This window comes from Pleurodeles waltl, chromosome 4_1, assembly GCF_031143425.1.
Source record: "Pleurodeles waltl isolate 20211129_DDA chromosome 4_1, aPleWal1.hap1.20221129, whole genome shotgun sequence".
NCBI lineage: Eukaryota > Metazoa > Chordata > Amphibia > Caudata > Salamandridae > Pleurodeles > Pleurodeles waltl.
The window spans coordinates 157,298,622-157,315,204 of record NC_090442.1 but is presented as its reverse complement, the minus strand read 5'-3'; the positions used below and the strand labels follow the sequence as shown (position 1 = coordinate 157,315,204).

Genomic DNA, 16,583 nt, shown 5'->3' with positions numbered 1-16,583 from the left:
GGAGGAGGCACCTGCGTTTTTGGTCCTGGGTGTGGTGGTCATCTAGGGAAACCTACCAAACCCAGAGATTTGTGAAAACTAGACACTCGGTGGAGTCCAGCGAGGTGTGGCTTGCGTGGATCTCCCAACATTTTCTACCCAGACTCCTCTGCAAACCTCAAATATAGCTAAAAAATCACATCTCCACACTTTTCTTTGTGGGATCACTGTGCCGGTACAAATTTCCTACCACCCAATGTTCTGCCAATAAAACTTATACCCTGCCTTGTCAGGACTTCTCCCTTCAGAATAGGAGAGGAGAAAACTGAATCCTAGCAGTGACCTGGCAGGTTATACCCACATCACATTGACTTATGGTTAGCCATTTGGCTGGCTGCCTCTTCTGCTGCTGCCTATGAAAAACATACTTGGCCTATATTTACTAATGCTTTGTGCCAGATTTGCAATAATTTTGTAACACACACCTGATGCAAAGTGTTATGCTGGGATGTACTATCAAATACAAATCAGAATTTGTGTTGGAAAGTTTCCCACAGTAACGCAAAGTTGCACTATGCACTGCTTTACATTACTTTACATCAAAGGGGTGTTCCATGGTTGATACTTGGACATTCCCATGCAACCATCCATGAAATGTGAAACAAATTCCTATCTACATACATTTATAGACTGGGCTTTGCACCAAAATCTTACACCTCCTTGAAGTAGGCATAACAAGGGGAAATGTTTATATTTCTCCTCATTTTCCCTACTTTGCATGTGTGCTGAATTATTCAGCAAACATACAAAGCGGGACAAGTGATTGTTAAGGATCATTTTTCTACTGGAAGAACCCCCTTCCAATACAAACAACTATTTCTTACAGAACACACATCCTTGCACTACAGCGCAAAGGTGTATGCGTTAATGCACGACAGTCTAAAATGCGCCGGCTCAGGGAAAGAGGAAAAAGGTGATATGTCCTAGCAGATATGAATCTGTTCTACTCTCTCTCTCGCTTCACGCAATGCAGCAAAACAACTTTCTTTGTGTGAATTGGTTGTAAAGCTGGGCTTTGGTGTGTGATAGAAGCTTAAAATAATGGTCGAGCCTCTCATTTGAGGCTGTGTGGAAGAACTGAAGATTGTGTCTGGGCAATGGGGGATATGTTTCACCCTTGGCTGGGCTTTGGCATATTGACCTACGTCTTGGTATATGGGCCTGTGCAGATGCTTTGGGAGCTTGTCTATGCTGGCTGTATCTGGGTAGATGACCCCTACAGACCTGAGCTATCGAGGCAGCATTCCTGGCATATAATGGCTGCACTCATAACATAGCATAGCAGTTTGTGAATTAATATATATATCTGATGCAGAAATAGAGTTGTAACTACTTTATAAACCACTTGCATTATTTTATTAATCTTTCACTTAATGTTTACTCTTTTGTTGAATGCTGGTATTTTGAGTCTGAGGTGTTGTGCTTGATGCTATTATGTAAAAGGTCATGTCTCAAGGGTGTCTCTAACATTATCATGTTCAAATGGTCATGTGATGTCACTTCCTGTGATGTCACCAGCGGCTGTCCACTTGGATGATGTCACTTCTGCTTCTCTTGGCATTTTTGTGAACTGACGTCCATGCTCTCCCCGTAGTGAAAAACAAAGTGGCGAAAATGGGAGAGGGTGAGGAGATGACCTTTAACTGAGATGGGGCAGGACATTAGCCATGTGGTGCAGGAACCACTTCCTAGCCCCTCCACATCATTGACCTGTCCCTTTTGGGTTGCCTTCTTAGGACTGCCCATCCGAATATGCTTCGTGCAGAGTGGAACAGGCCTCCCCATCATATTCCCCACCCAGCATTAATTGAGATATGACAGGATGAGGATCACTTTCCCCGCCATCTGAATAACCGGAGATTAGGATGCAATTCAATGTAAGGCGGGATGGAGTCTCATGCATATTCCCACCGCTATTGTAATCTGAAGTGGAGGTAATACCATTGTGTTATGGTTTGTTGATACAAAACTCAATGAAATTGCATTTAAAAAATAGAGACACCAAAAGCACAGCAGTTCAGAAAGATGACAACAATTGTTCATGCTCAAATGTACATAATTAAAGAAAAAACTCGACCAATGCCCCTGGTGCCCACCAGGAGGCTTGACATAGAAACATTTCCTGTACCTCCCGGAGCACAACACTTTGCACCTGGAACAATGCTTGCGAATTGCAGTAATGTTACCCTTTTATTAGTTTCCATGCATTCTTCAGACTTGACAAATAGACCTATGTTTTATAAAAACCACAGCAATCAAACAAAGTACACAATCCATCAACAATGTATACACCAATAGTGATGATGATGATGATACTCGATTGAGGGGAGAAAGCATTCTTAAAACTGCCCTACTTCCTGGTTGCACACCACCGTTTTTGTGGTTAGCCGACTAGTTGCTAACATCTAGCTTCCCATAAAATCAGATGCCGGCACGGACGTGCTGCCAGACTTATGCAGGCAAGCTGTAATTCCACACAGTATTCTCGCCTTTAAGAGTGTAGTTTTATTAACTTTCTGTTCACCTTGTGATTTTCTGTTGCACCACATTGCTTTCTGATCCACTGCGGCCCTAGAGCGATTGAGCAGAGAAAGCATGCTTAAAACTGACCCACTTCTGAGTTGCACGCCGCCATTTTTGTGGTTAGCAAACTAGTTGCTACCATTTTGTTTCCCTTAAAATCGCATGCCATTATGGGTGCCCAGCAAACCTGTGAGGTGGTCCTGCCACTGGCGTGCCAAGCGCAAGCCCGTCTGCACCTGTCTGCTCCCGAGCATCGCCAGGACCCCTGCTCTTTTTACCACTAAGGTCAGTCACCCCATTATAATCTGCTACTCCTCACCATCCTTACGCCTTACGTGTCTCTCACTACTCAGGGCAAACACTGTACTAGTTGTTTCCCGTACTACGTGGAAGGTCAAGTGGCCTGCTTGCAATGTAAATATGCCTGTATCTGTGATACTCCTATTGTGGCACACTGGGAGAGAGCAGGACTGTTGACTACACCACTTGTGTGGCAGAGGGTATTATTCTGGAGATTGCTAGAGCCACCCTACATCCCTCACCTCCCCAGGCTCTACACCGCCCCAATTGCCTCCTCTGTAATGTTAGATCCTTACCGAAACAAGCCATAGAACTTTGGGACCTCATCTCCTCTCTGTCAACAGAAGTCTGCCTTCTCACGAGAAAGTAGCCGAGTCCCACTACCTTACCTGCCATTATGTAGACACTCACAGATAACTACCACATGTTCAGACTTGAAAGAGGAGAGAGGACAGATGGCAGCATTTAATCGTCTTCCAAGACAAAGTCAAAGTTTCTCTTATTGATACTTTAAATACAGACTTGGTAGAATTATGCATTTTCAAAATTGAATTCTCTTCTAATGACTGTTGGAAAGGAGCAGTAGAATATCGGGGACCAAAAATAGAGTTTAGCCAACGTTTATCAAACTCATTGCTATACATGTACTGTCATCACAACACTTTCCTTTACTGGGCGACTTTATAAACACGGGGAAGATTCCTCCAACCCAGAGGTTGCACATCTCATCTCTGATTTAGAGATGCTGGGTCTGCACCAAAAAATTAAAGGACCTACCCTTTCAGCAGGCCATACTTTGGATTTAATGTTTACAACCCCTAATTTATTTTACCTGTAACCCCCCACCTCTTATCTGGATGGACCATTCCATGATTCATTTCCAAACCTCTGAAGCTGATAGGACACAAAAACCAAAGATTTTCAACAAAAAAACTTCAAGACAATGGCGGCTAGTTTACGCTGACTCTTTCTCTAACATTTGTGAGTTTTCAATAGCTCCTAAAGACATAGAAGTTAACCAAGCTCTAGCAGACCACCATAATCCCTGGATTCTGCTTTTTATAGCATTGCCCCTCTTAAAACAAGTTCTAAAACTATGCTTAGATTTCATGCTTCTTAGTACACTACTGAGATGAGACAAGATAATTCCTCCTGTAAAAAGTTGTCAAGAAGATGGCATCAGACTAAAAGCAAAATGTCAAAGATGTATACAAATTGTCTGTTTCCACTTACCACTGGCATCAAATTACCTTGTAAAAGCTACATTATCAATCAAATTGGTCATGCTGGCCATTCATCCAAATAATTATTTAAAGTTTTTAATGATTTCATCAAACCTCACGCCTGCTCTCAGGCAATCCAGGCCTCACAAGAACTATGTAATTCTCTTGCAGATTTTTTCGAGGATAAAATAAAAATAATTTAGCAGAATTTCCTCAGCTGTTCTGACCAGTCTGATGAATTGTCAAGCCTCAATTCCCCCTTCCCCAACTGCACCTGCAGCCTGGAAAAGTTTGGCTTTTTCTCACTCAACCAGATGCAGATGGCATTAGAAAAATCCAAATCTGGCTCTCCCTTGGATCCATGCCCTCCAAGGATGACAGTGCAACTCCCTGACCAGATTGCTCGTGCAATCAAATCATTGTTTAATTTATCAGTAGATACTGGAAAAATCCCTCTGGCCTGGAAATCAGCACAGGTCTCACCTATACACAAAAAGGCCAATGTTGACCCCCCCAAAATTTAACAAACTATTGTCCCATCTCACTGCTTCTGCTTGAAGGCTTAATAAACAAACAACTTACAGCCTATCTGGAGGAGAACAGGGCCCTGGATCCTTCACAATCATTGTTTAGACCCTCCCGTAGCACAGAGACTGCCTTGGTTGTGGTCATCAACTCTATAAGATTCTCTTGATGCAAGCACTCCATCTATGTTAGTGCTGGTGGACCTGTCCGTAGGCTGCGTGAGATAGGCATCTGTGGGACAGCTCTACAGTGGTTCGACACCTCCTTGAAAATAGTACGCAAACCATCTCTCTTGGTGCATTTAATTCGTTTGTAACCTACATTCTGGCTCTGCTTCTGCACCTCTTCTGAGAGCCTTACAATGGTTGCCAGTCAAGAGAACAATAATCTTCAATATCTGTTGCCTCATGCACAAACCGTTAATGAAGAAATGTCACAGCTACTTCCATCAGAAGCTCAAATACTATTGCCCAGTCAGGAATTTGAGATCTATGGAAAAAGCTTTACTCACCATCCCCTGCATCCGGCTGACAAGATGCTGAGGTGGGTCTTTCTCTTACGGGCCCCTTGCTATTGGAATAACTTACCTTACATCATCCCAACTTGTACTGACTATAACAAATTTTGGAAACTGCTTAAGGCAGTCTTATTTTAACATAGCATTCTATTTCTGCCTATGTCTGTCCACCGCACTGAGATACCCCTCGGGGGCGATCTATGTGCTATATAAAATTAAATTAACATAACATGATGATGCGGTGATAATGTATCAGCACAGGAACAGAGACCTCATGAGAAGAATGGGAGAAAGGGCGTGGAAAGGTGCTCCCTGCTAAAGAAAAAACTTTTAGATGGATCCTAAAATATGTTGTCCTGTTGCATTTATTGTTAGTTTTCTCCACTTTGCAGATGTCTGACATGTCATAACACTTGTTCCATTATCTGATATTTCTTTCAGCCCCACTTTTTCCGGCAGCTCAGCGCGTGAGGAGATCATCTGCTGCTGCCCTGAACCCCGTCCTTCAAACTTCGTTGGATGACGTGGACCTCCTGTATCAAGTACGTAAAGGGTAAATAGGTAACATTCCCTTCAAACATATCTCCAATCATCCCTCTCCAGTGCACCATCTGCTCAACGACCAATACAGAGAGAAAGAGGGAGAGCATGGATGGCACTTGCTGGTCTCAGGGAGAGATTGATGAGAAGGGAGGCAAAGTGACCTTGGTCTTAGAGTGAAAGATTAGGACACAGAAATATAGTGGAAGTGGACCCTGTGAGGGGCATACACAGCCAAAGACATACATATATGCAATCTCACAAATACCAGACGTTCTTCAAACTCAAGTCAACCCCTTCATGAGCAATGTATTTAGACCACTGCACAGGTTTTTCATGAAGTACATGGTTTACACCTAGTCAACCACTGCTGATGAACACCATAAACACTCAATCTGATAATTAGTCCATCTCCCCCACTTCCAATATTGAACTCTGAATGGAGGCTAATTCACAACAAACAAGCCAATATCAGAATCAGCCACATTTTCATGCCGCATCTAGAATGTACAACATCACTATAATATTAATAATCTTTATTGTTTAGTTAATAAAAACCATAACAATCATCTCATAATACAACATGTTTAAAGATAAAACATTTCTAAAATTCCATAAATTCCTCGGCCATGAAACCATGCGAGGATCTAAAATCAGTTTCTTAATTCTAAGATGCAAAAAAGTGCGTGATTAAGTATGTATCCCGGATGGCAGGTTTACGTCGTGGGTGTGTGCAGTCAAGAATTTGATAAATTTGCATATTGATTGTGCATCATGAGGATCAAACATTGACATCACCGCTGACCGACAGGAACAAGTCCCATTTCTCATAAAAAGCGGTTTTAATAGTTGTCTGCAGGCTTCTTTTAAGGCTGGACAAATACAAATCAGGTGAACCATATCTTCTTTCGGGGCTTTGCATAGCCTGCAGGAAGTCTCTCCTCTATTCTTCCACGATGGTTGATCCGCTCTAGCAGAAAATGCTCCCAAACGCAGAGTCAAGAAGCGATGCTTGATGTGAAGTGCGAAGGTTTCGGCCAGGTATTGTGATGGGGCCATGCTGGTATAAGTGTGCATTACCAGCCAGGCGTGTGAGCGTTGCGCAAGTTTAGCTTTATCATCTAGAAAAGATTGGATACTTATTTCCTTTTTTTCGCTCAACACAAAAGGGAATACGACATGTTGAAATCCCATAGGTACTTTGTTTTCGTCTCTTGCAAGGAGTTGTTCAGGTATCTGTTTTATACTGAATTAGGATTGCCATTTACTGAACTCCATAGTGCCGCTACTAGCGGGCTGACAGTGTTTTTACTTATTTTGTACCAGATCTTTATTGTGTGGGCCTTCCTGTTGAGCTGCTGTTGTGTTAGACCAAATTCCTGCCTTATCTGTGCAGGGGAAGCAGAGGGAGGAAGATTGAAGACTTGCTTATAGATTTTTATTTGCTGCCTTTCCAGAAGGCTAGCATCTTTTCCGTATTGGGCTGTGCTTCCGTATGTAATTGCTGGAAGGAATTTATCCAACATAACCGACATTAGTGGTTTATATGATGGGCTCTTTAATCTTTTAGCAAGAGTGCAGAAAGCATATACTGGTTTTGCGGCACAGAATTGATCTTATTGTCTACTGTAAGTCCAAGATATTTGTAGCTGCAGATCGTATCGAGAGTGAAACTGTTCAATTTTATTTTGTTTGCAGGATTCAAAGAGCAGCCTATTGACATTGTTTTTGTCTTTGAAGTGTTAACCTCTAGTTTGTTTGTCATTGCAAATTCGCCCAAGGCAATAACCAGTCGTTGCAACCCTATTTTTGTGTGGCTTAACAGAACAATGTCACAGGCATACTATATATGTGTTATAGCCAGACTTCCCATCCTTGGAGAATGTGAGTTGGTTGCGTCTAGTTTTGCAGAGAGATCTGCCATAAAGAGGTTAAAGAGGTGCGGGGACAACACGCAGCCTTGCTTTAATCCTATATTTGTTGGTATTCTCCTGGAAACTTTTGAGCCGTCTGCTACCTTGATTCGTACCCAAGTTTTGTCATACAGCAATTCTATAAACCTCAAAATATGTTCTTGCAAACCCCAACTCCGTAGTTTGTTCCAGAGAATTGCTCTGTCCACACAATCAAAAGCACTTTTGAAATCCACAAAACATATGTGTAAATTTTTCTTTAAGCACTTTGCTCGGTTGGCTATATCTCCTAGCGCAAGAATGTTAGTCACTGTGCCGTAGCCCTTCCAGAAACCAGTTTGATTCATAGGGACCAAGTTATTTAAATTAGACCAGGTGAGCAGGTCTGCTAGGATTAAAGAGGCAAAGTATTTGGCCTCACTGTCAATAAGAGCTATCAGCCTATAGCTAGCTGGGTTTGCCCTGCTGCCTCCTTTGTATATAGGATTAATGATGGATCATTTCCAACTATCAGGAATGGTACTGTTACCTTCGACTTCAGCATATAATATTGACCGAGTAGCTGACCAATAATCAAGATCTGCCTTAAATATGGCTTGGGGGAGACCATTAGGGCCGGGAGCCCCGTCCCTACGGCTCCTTCTGATCACCTGGGCTACTTTATTGGCACTGAATCTCATATCACTCTGAGGAACGTCTGTAGGTTTTAGTGAAGCCTTCAGTTGCTGATTTTCTACAGGAGGGGTTGGCTTAAAAAAGATGTCTAACAGGTAATCCAACCATTTATCTTCTGAAATTGAAGTACAGTTTATTACTCTTGCTTTTCCGTCTATTTCATTCACTGACATCCAGAATTCTCTAGGATTAGCCTTTCTTAAGTTGAAAAGTATTTTGATCCAGAAATCCTCCTCCTTTTGGGTTCGTATTTGCCATAGCTGTTTCTTATAATTTTTCCGAAGGGTTTTTATTTGGGCACATAAAGATTCTGTAGGAGGTCTATCTTTTGTGGATCTGAGTTTACGTCTCAGATCCTTTCTTAATTCTAAGATATTTGGTGGCATAGTTAGTGGCCTCCGGTTATGATTTGGAGTTTGAAGCCTGGCCGAGCCAAGTGATGTACAACATCACTACACTGATTTCAGAAAATAACTAGTCAAATCTAGTCAAACTAATGGTATTCCTTTTGGACCAGAAATAGAAATTATATCTAACTCCAGTGGGAGGTCATAACCAGAATTAATTTCAAACTTTAATGCAAAAATCTTATAGGGTTATATGAATACAACACACACTCCTGTGGTGATTCTTTCTTGCTGGAGTGTTAGGACATACCTTTTACATTCTAATTGTGACGGGTGCATGAATCTTGCAGTAGCTAGTCCCTGTTACAGACATTTCCAAACACACAGGGTAGGTTCACTTGTCCAAAACATACATACTGAGACACATAGATCACACGCTATTAAATATTTACTAGTCATTAAACATTGTTTCTGTGTTTCTCTCAGTTTCTGTTGACAGGTCTCAACATTGGCAGTGACCTACATGTGCACATTCGGGATGCAGAGTTGTCCTCCCTGAGAAAGGCTGTCACCTTTGATGTCATCTGCAATGACGTCATCCCCAAAAGCATCACTGAGGTCCGCCGGCTGGGTGCTAGGCTGTCTGAGGTCCATGGGGCCCTCAAGAAAGAAGATTTTGAACGGACGTTGCTGACAATGGCCTACACGGCCTACCGAGCCTCCAATTCTCGCACACAGCATCAAAAGGAAGCATGGGCAACATCCGTCACTAGCCTTTTCCAAGCGCTAAAGCGTGATTTAATGTTTCCCTCAAGTAAAGAACCATCATCTTGATGTAACCGAAGTATAAAAAATATGCCACCAGGCAACTAACTGTGGCATGATTTGGCCTGAAAGGACACGTCTAAAATAACCGCACCATGCTAAATCATGCTGAGAGGTTCCGAAAATTGTCTCTTATGTTGAAGGCCAGAGGCTGAAAGCTTCTACAATCTGTTGGAAGCTCACTATCTCTGGAGGGGGTACGATTGCTGATCCAGTGTTCTGGATATGAATCCCTTTCCCTCACACACCTACAGTCATACATGGCCCACAAGTACCTATGCTTTCATGTGATTTGCCCAGTGCTTCACAGATAATCAGGATGGGGCTGGAATTTAAAACCCTGATGTCAATCCCAGCCTCTTGCCTCATAGGCATAAACCTTTTTAAACTAATATTGATGCACTTTGCTGTCTGTAATGCTGAGCATTCAGTCCAGTCTCATTCAGGATTATTCAATAGAATATCAACCAAGTAGAAGGGAAGAGACCAAATAATTTAAAATAGCAAGGCTATTGGGAAGGAACTAATGTACCCTGCGTGTTTCCTAATGTGTTAGGATGAAGAGGTCTCTCCTTCAGAGTATTATTACACAGGGCCTGAGTTGGTGCACCATGCTTTCCCACGAGCTGGTATTAAGTTACACTTTCTATAGATTCCTTTCTTTTGTAATCTGTGTAACATTGTTAGTCCAGAAGCCCCAGAAAGGTGTGTCAAAGGTGGCTGTGAAGGAGGTCTGCTTTGCTATATTGACCAATACATCAGTCAACTCAACAAATTGATGATCGTTCCACATTGGCAAACATTTTTGCTAATTGTCTTGTTAATATAGCAAACATCACTCCAAGAGAATTTGTTGTGAGCTGCCTGGATACTTGTGTTTGTATTAATTAGTTGAAAGAGCTGGCACTTCATTGCGAACACCAATGTTCATGACACACAGGAAGTAACAAGACCACCCCTTTTATAGGTGTTTCAGCACTATAAGTAGTCTATTGTGCATGGTGTAAAGGCAAACATGCCTTCTATAACGAAACCTCAGGGCATACCCAGCAGTCAAAACTAACCGTACCAAATTGCAAGGGTGTAAATGTCTGGTGATCATGATCAAGAACTGCGTGAAAAAAGCAGGCCTACAGCAAAAACAAACTTTTAAACTCAATTCTCACATTTAAATGAAAGTGATTATGTGATTAAGGACATGAACACTTCAGATTAACGTACAATAAATTCTACAGAAAGTATTAAATAACTTTAAAAGAAACTGCTCTATATGCTATATGGCTCCGAAAAGCACTTACATTAGAAGGCTTTAAGCCGGTCATTCCACTCCTAATCTGATTCCCAGCGATCTACTGCCCTCATACTATACCCATGCGAGGCATTACACTTCTCCTGTCTTCCGAAAACATATTCCTTCTCTCTCCTGCCCATCCTGTTTTTTTCCCAGAACATTTTACCTTTCTGGCACTGACCCTCCATGAGCCATTACCTTTATGTCATCTTGTTTACAACTCAGAAAGATCTTCTCTTTCACCGCATTGCTAAACCATCCCAGGTGTCTATTCACTAAGAGTGGTCCTTTAAGAACCCTAGTGAGAAGGGTAGTTCTCTTTGAAACATAACTTTTAAACATCTTTTAACAAGAGTGTCCACTGTCACAAAGTGAGTACAAATGTACATTGACACAATGTCCAAGAGTTTTCATTAATCCAACAAGCTCCTTCTGGAGTTTCAAAGTGCCATGTTCAATTGTGGACATAAATAAAATGTTGATCCTTGATATTGCAGTTCACTTTATTTATGTCCCTGTTCCTACAGTTTAATACACATCAGTTATAGAGGTGGGCCACATAAAGTCATGCCTCTAATTAAAGGATCTTTGCATTAGTAATTTTTCAAGGAACTCCTCTATTTGCCCTGTCTCTGTATTCACGAGAACGCCATTTTTTGTTCAATGCACCTCAAAGATCTTCACTGTTGGTATTCACTTCTTTAACTTTATAACTTTTCTCCTTACTACATCTAACCAGCTCCTGCAGGTGAGCCACAGCATTCGCAGGCACTGCTAGTGTGCATCTGAACTCCTGTCAGTCTATCTCACAATTTTTCTACTTCGACCTGAGAAAGGAATGCTCCTCTTCAAAGCATCAGCCTGCTACTCCAGCATTGGGCCAATCCCCGTGAGCAGTTAATGTGTTCATTATCATAGGAACTTTGTTAGGGTTTAGCTGTAAAATTCAAATTTAGTGGCACCCTGAGTATTAGGATAGCAGGGATTCTTCAAATAAACAAACACAAATTGTATTTATGTGGCACCATGATCTTTTCCGGGTTGTCCACTTCACTGTTGTAAAATACCAGAGGAATAGAAGTCCACGCCTGCTTATTGACATCTTGCAACACAGTGGGCAACATCCTTTTATGGTTTTATATATTGAGGCTTGGGTATGTTGTGGGATGATTGTGACATGGGTCCACTATATGTGTGTAATTATTTTAATTAACAAAACTAGCACTTTTATACATGACTGCTTACACGTTGGATGCCTGTCATGCTCATTGAAGTCAGTGCCATGATTTGATCAACTATTGAGTAAGGCACCACCACGACTCAGCTGTCCAAAGTCAGACAAACCACAGACAATTACAATAATCCGTGAGCCTACACTCGCCAACATGCCCGTAGAATGGGCTACACAGGTCCCTTCTCACCTCAGATGAATAAAAACAATCAACCATCCCAAAACTGGGAGCTAGGAATTTTCACCTGCACACACAGCCAGTCGGCAAGTCTGGGCTGCTGACCTTGCAGAGGTGCTTGGTTATAGGGACAAAGAAGACCTAGGCTACGACCCTACTACAGGGGCATTGCCCAGATATATGATGTGCAACATAGAATCCAGGTGTATGAGTTTAAAGAGGCAATCAGTCATAGGTTGGTAAGCTCATCCAGAAGCAGGAAGGAGGAACCTTCACTGGTACAGGTAGGCGAGATGACCTTGAGGGTCAGGCTCAGGCATCAGTTTTCCAGAAGCCATGGTGACTTCAGTCAGAAGCAAAGTGCACTCGACAACAAATGTATTTCAACCTCTTCACAATTTGGCACGGAATGCCAGGAGGTAGTCTAACAAGTCATCTTTTAGCTGCACACTTAAACCCACCAACAGGAGTAGTATACGACGTGTGTCTTTTTGTTCTTTCAGTCTGTGCCAACCTAATGGAAACAAGCATTGGCTACGCCAGGCAGTCTGGCTTTATTGTGCTAATGCATGGAAACAAACCAATGTTTGTATGTGTTATTATGTCAAAGCTATTGGCTTTGTCAAAAAAGAGACCAGGACTATAGTACTGGTATGATACACAATAAAGATGGACACCCACAAAAAACACATGGGTGAAACAAAAATGCCTGAATCATGGACATAGAAAACGATTATTGTTACATCCGTGTGTTCCCTGTGGTTGTCCCATCTTTATTTTCTATGATACCAGCAACTGTTATTTTTTAAAGTATTTTTATTGCCATTTTATTAATAAACATATACAGTGTGCACAGTAACATTATAGCCAAATCTATCAATATATTTCTTACCAGTGTCGCTGTGCGGTTTCCAGGACAATTGCCTCCATAATGTATAACATGGAATGTCTTGGGTATCACTCGAAATACAATATAATAAAACCAATAAACGTTTGTTCCGTTTGTTTCACCTTCTCTTGTGGGAATATACTGGGAACTATAGATTAACCATCGTTGTTCAACCCCCATGTTGACCATCGATTTTGTCAGGATTCAAACTCCCATCCATGCCAGAGATACCCAATCCTTGGTCGGGAGCGATGCTACCAGCCACTTGCTTTAGTATTGTGGGTGCAGTCCTTCTATTATGTCAATGACATAAACATTTCTTTTTAAAATAGTTCTTTTTATCTGTATGACCCTATTGTGACTGCCAGTGCTTAGCTTAGCTCGTGTCGTAATAAAGTCCGGTTTCAACAATCAGACGTAAGTAGGGGTAGATAAAACTGATAGAAGGCCTCTTCCCACTTTGTCCTATTTTTACCAATGCCTCATTTGTCTGCTACTGTTCTCCTTAAATATCTTGGGGGAAGGATATTTCATAGCTTTTCATTTTAAACACAGGATTTTATCTGGCGTTGTATTTATTTTACCCACAATAAGATTGTTCTGTTGTCCCATTATTAATACCTATAGCACTAGTACGTTCCTTTCTTAAAATCTTTATATAGAAGAAAAACTCACTAACCACTTCACCTTAAGCTAAAGAACTGTAATTGCCTTTTTGCACTAAAATTGTTCTGTTAAATGTTTATGTGGAAGGAACGTTTTATGGTTTTAATTAACTAATAAACTTGTATTTTTACTGTTGTTACTGACTGCCAGTGTTTATTGTAATTGTAAAAAAACAATAAAGGAAGTTAGAAGTGCTGGCACCATGACATAAAAAGCTTTATGGTTCAAAATAAAATTACCTAGGATTTTTAAGTAATAGAGACGGAAAATCCATGATGCCAAAGCAAGTCAGATGTCTATTTTGTGAGGAGGTCATCCCGATGGCTAAACATAAAAAGTTATATGTCAGCCATATTATTATACCAGCATTTGCTTCGGTATCATGGTTATAGTCCTTCTGTTATGTCAATGCCCTGTATATCTCTTTTCCTAATAGTCCATCTTTTATGTTCATGGGACTATCTTTTTGGGCTTCCTTTTTGTTAATTAAGATTTTCCTAGCCTTGCTGTCAGAAAGGCGGTATTTTATTAAAGACATGAAGGCGAGTATTATGCAGACTTTTCTTACTTTATTTTCACAGCAGCCAAGCAAGAACTATGTTTCCCAGAGAAAACAAAGTTCGAACTACAAAATTATATCACAAAGGAACAACCAATAGGACGTCAAGTATAACAATAATTATGTTGACTGCGAACGACAAGTCCTCTTTTCTTGCTGCTCGCAGTCAAGATAAGTAGTTATTTCTTTTTTTCCACATTTCATGGTAAAATATATATATATATATATATATATAATCAAAGTTTGCTGTGGTTCTAAATAGTTTTGGCTATATGCCTTTGAAATGCTTGCTGTTGCGCGGTCTGCCATTTTTCCTTAGTTTTCAGCGTGCTTTGTAACGGTCATCAGGCTGCCGTTGCGAGATGCGCCGAACAGCTGTTCTTTTGTGCCTGTGACCGCTTGCCTCTGTGCTTCTCTCCTCATTTTGTAGTTCTAACATTGTTTTCTCTGGGAAACATAGTTCTTGCTTGGCTGCTGTGAAAATAAATAAAAAAAAGACTGCATAATATGAGCCTCCGGTCTTATAATAAAATTTCAATTGTAAAGTAACACAGGTTGGCACAAGAACTGGCACCATGGACATAAGCACTGGCAAAGCCCGCAGCAAAGCTTTGGCTTTCAGCATTTTGGCTTTGTTAGTGCTTCTTCTATCATTGCTTTTGTAAAACCATCTTGTTGGGGGAGCTTCCGGATTCTCTTCTATGTAATAAAAAACATTGACTTAAAGCACAAATATGTTTTGGTCACAAAAGCCATACATAGTAATAGCAGTCCCGGACCCTGAAGGGGAGTACTTTGAGTATGTATGAGCTGGTTGTGAAAGGGGAGAATGCCTTCACTCACAGTGAACTTATCCAACAGTGAAGTGGGCTGATCCACTATCCCAACCTGTACAGCTGAAAAATATGAATGACTCAATAAATGAGCAATGGAAGAAGAGGGCTGTCTGAAAGCTTCTGTAAGTAGGTAAATAGTTATAGGGGAGGATCTGGAAGCTTCCCAGCAGAATGGTTTTACTATAGATAGATAGATAGATAGATAGATAGATAGATAGATAGATAGATAGATAGATAGATAGATAGATAGATAGATAGATAGATAGATTCCAAAGGACTTGGCTAATGCCAGACCTAAAAAAAGAACTATGAATCAAAACAAATAACCATGGCATACGGAAGAAGTCCAACCACAGTACCTAAGTAGGTGCTGGTAAAAAAGTGCTAAAGGCCACATTAGGGTGACTTCACCATTCTGTTTAAACCATAAAACACAGGAGGCAGGTGAAGCGGAACCGGTGCACTGAAGAGATGCTTAAACAAACCTTAAAACGAAAAACTACTGATCAGGCGGATATTTTGAGCAGCGCTGGTGGAGTCAGTTGATATTTTAAAAAAGATGTACCTAAAGTCTGTGCTCTCCCTCTAACACTCAGAAATGTCCCTACCTCTCAATCTGACCCTTGGAAGCCTCTGCCTCGCACTCCAGTACCCAGAATGTCCTTGGCACAAACAAGCATTGGTTTGTACAGCTGATTTAGGTTTATTATGTATTGTATCAGAAGGTGCTAAAATATTATTGTTTTCCAATGAATTCTAGAAAGATAAATGATTTTGTATTTTATATGGTGCTATAACACTGTAATGAGGAAATTTTAATAAAGATATTTAGTGTCACTCGACTCTCAAAATCACGTTTGTTTTGAAGCCGAACCTTAAAACTGTATGTAATGTTCATTGTATCCTTTCTCTCTTTATGTGAATCACTAAGGCCACCCCCTCTCTTTACACTTTGATAACACATAATCATATCCTTCAACCCATTTTATTTGGCCAAAAAAGGGCGTTTGAGTTACTAAATTGCACGCACCTGCAGTACAGTCTACCTGTTGATGCCACACCAGCCTTAAAGTTGGACATCCTGGTTATTTTGGCCAAAACAGGTAGATCATAAGTCGTTGTGTCTAGTTCCTCCTATGCTTTCCTGGTACTATACATACATTAATAAGACCATATTAAAGTTTTAAAGAAAGAGTGTATTTTTGTTTGCGCGGTGTGTGGTGATTGTCAGTCCACTTACATATTTATTTTTAATTCCTCACCTCCTCATGATAATAAGGTTGCATTAACATACCTGTAATGGATGGAGTCTACCTATGGGAAGCTTAGTACTGTTTTACGTAAATGGACGCACTGTTTTTTCTGGTTTGAGGCGCACTCATATTGGCCAAGACCATGGCCAACCAGGCGACTGCACTAATATTGTGTTCTTCCTAGCACAGGAGTATCAACAGTTTTAAACCACTGATTTGCCATTCACAGCAGTCCGACTACCTGAACGTTTGA

General features: G+C 41.0%; 1 protein-coding gene across 1 annotated transcript in view; it reads left to right on the top strand.

Moving 5' to 3' along the window:
- Positions 1–16,219, top strand: part of FAM180A (family with sequence similarity 180 member A) — a 117,734-nt gene extending 101,515 nt beyond the window's left edge. Inside the window, exons 4-5 of the mRNA XM_069227502.1 lie at positions 5,569–5,669; positions 9,089–16,219. Coding sequence (XP_069083603.1) covers positions 5,569–5,669; positions 9,089–9,436 — 449 coding nt within the window. The 3' untranslated portion in view covers positions 9,437–16,219. The remainder of the gene's footprint in view (positions 1–5,568; positions 5,670–9,088) is intronic.
- The last annotated feature ends 364 nt before the right edge of the window (positions 16,220–16,583 follow it).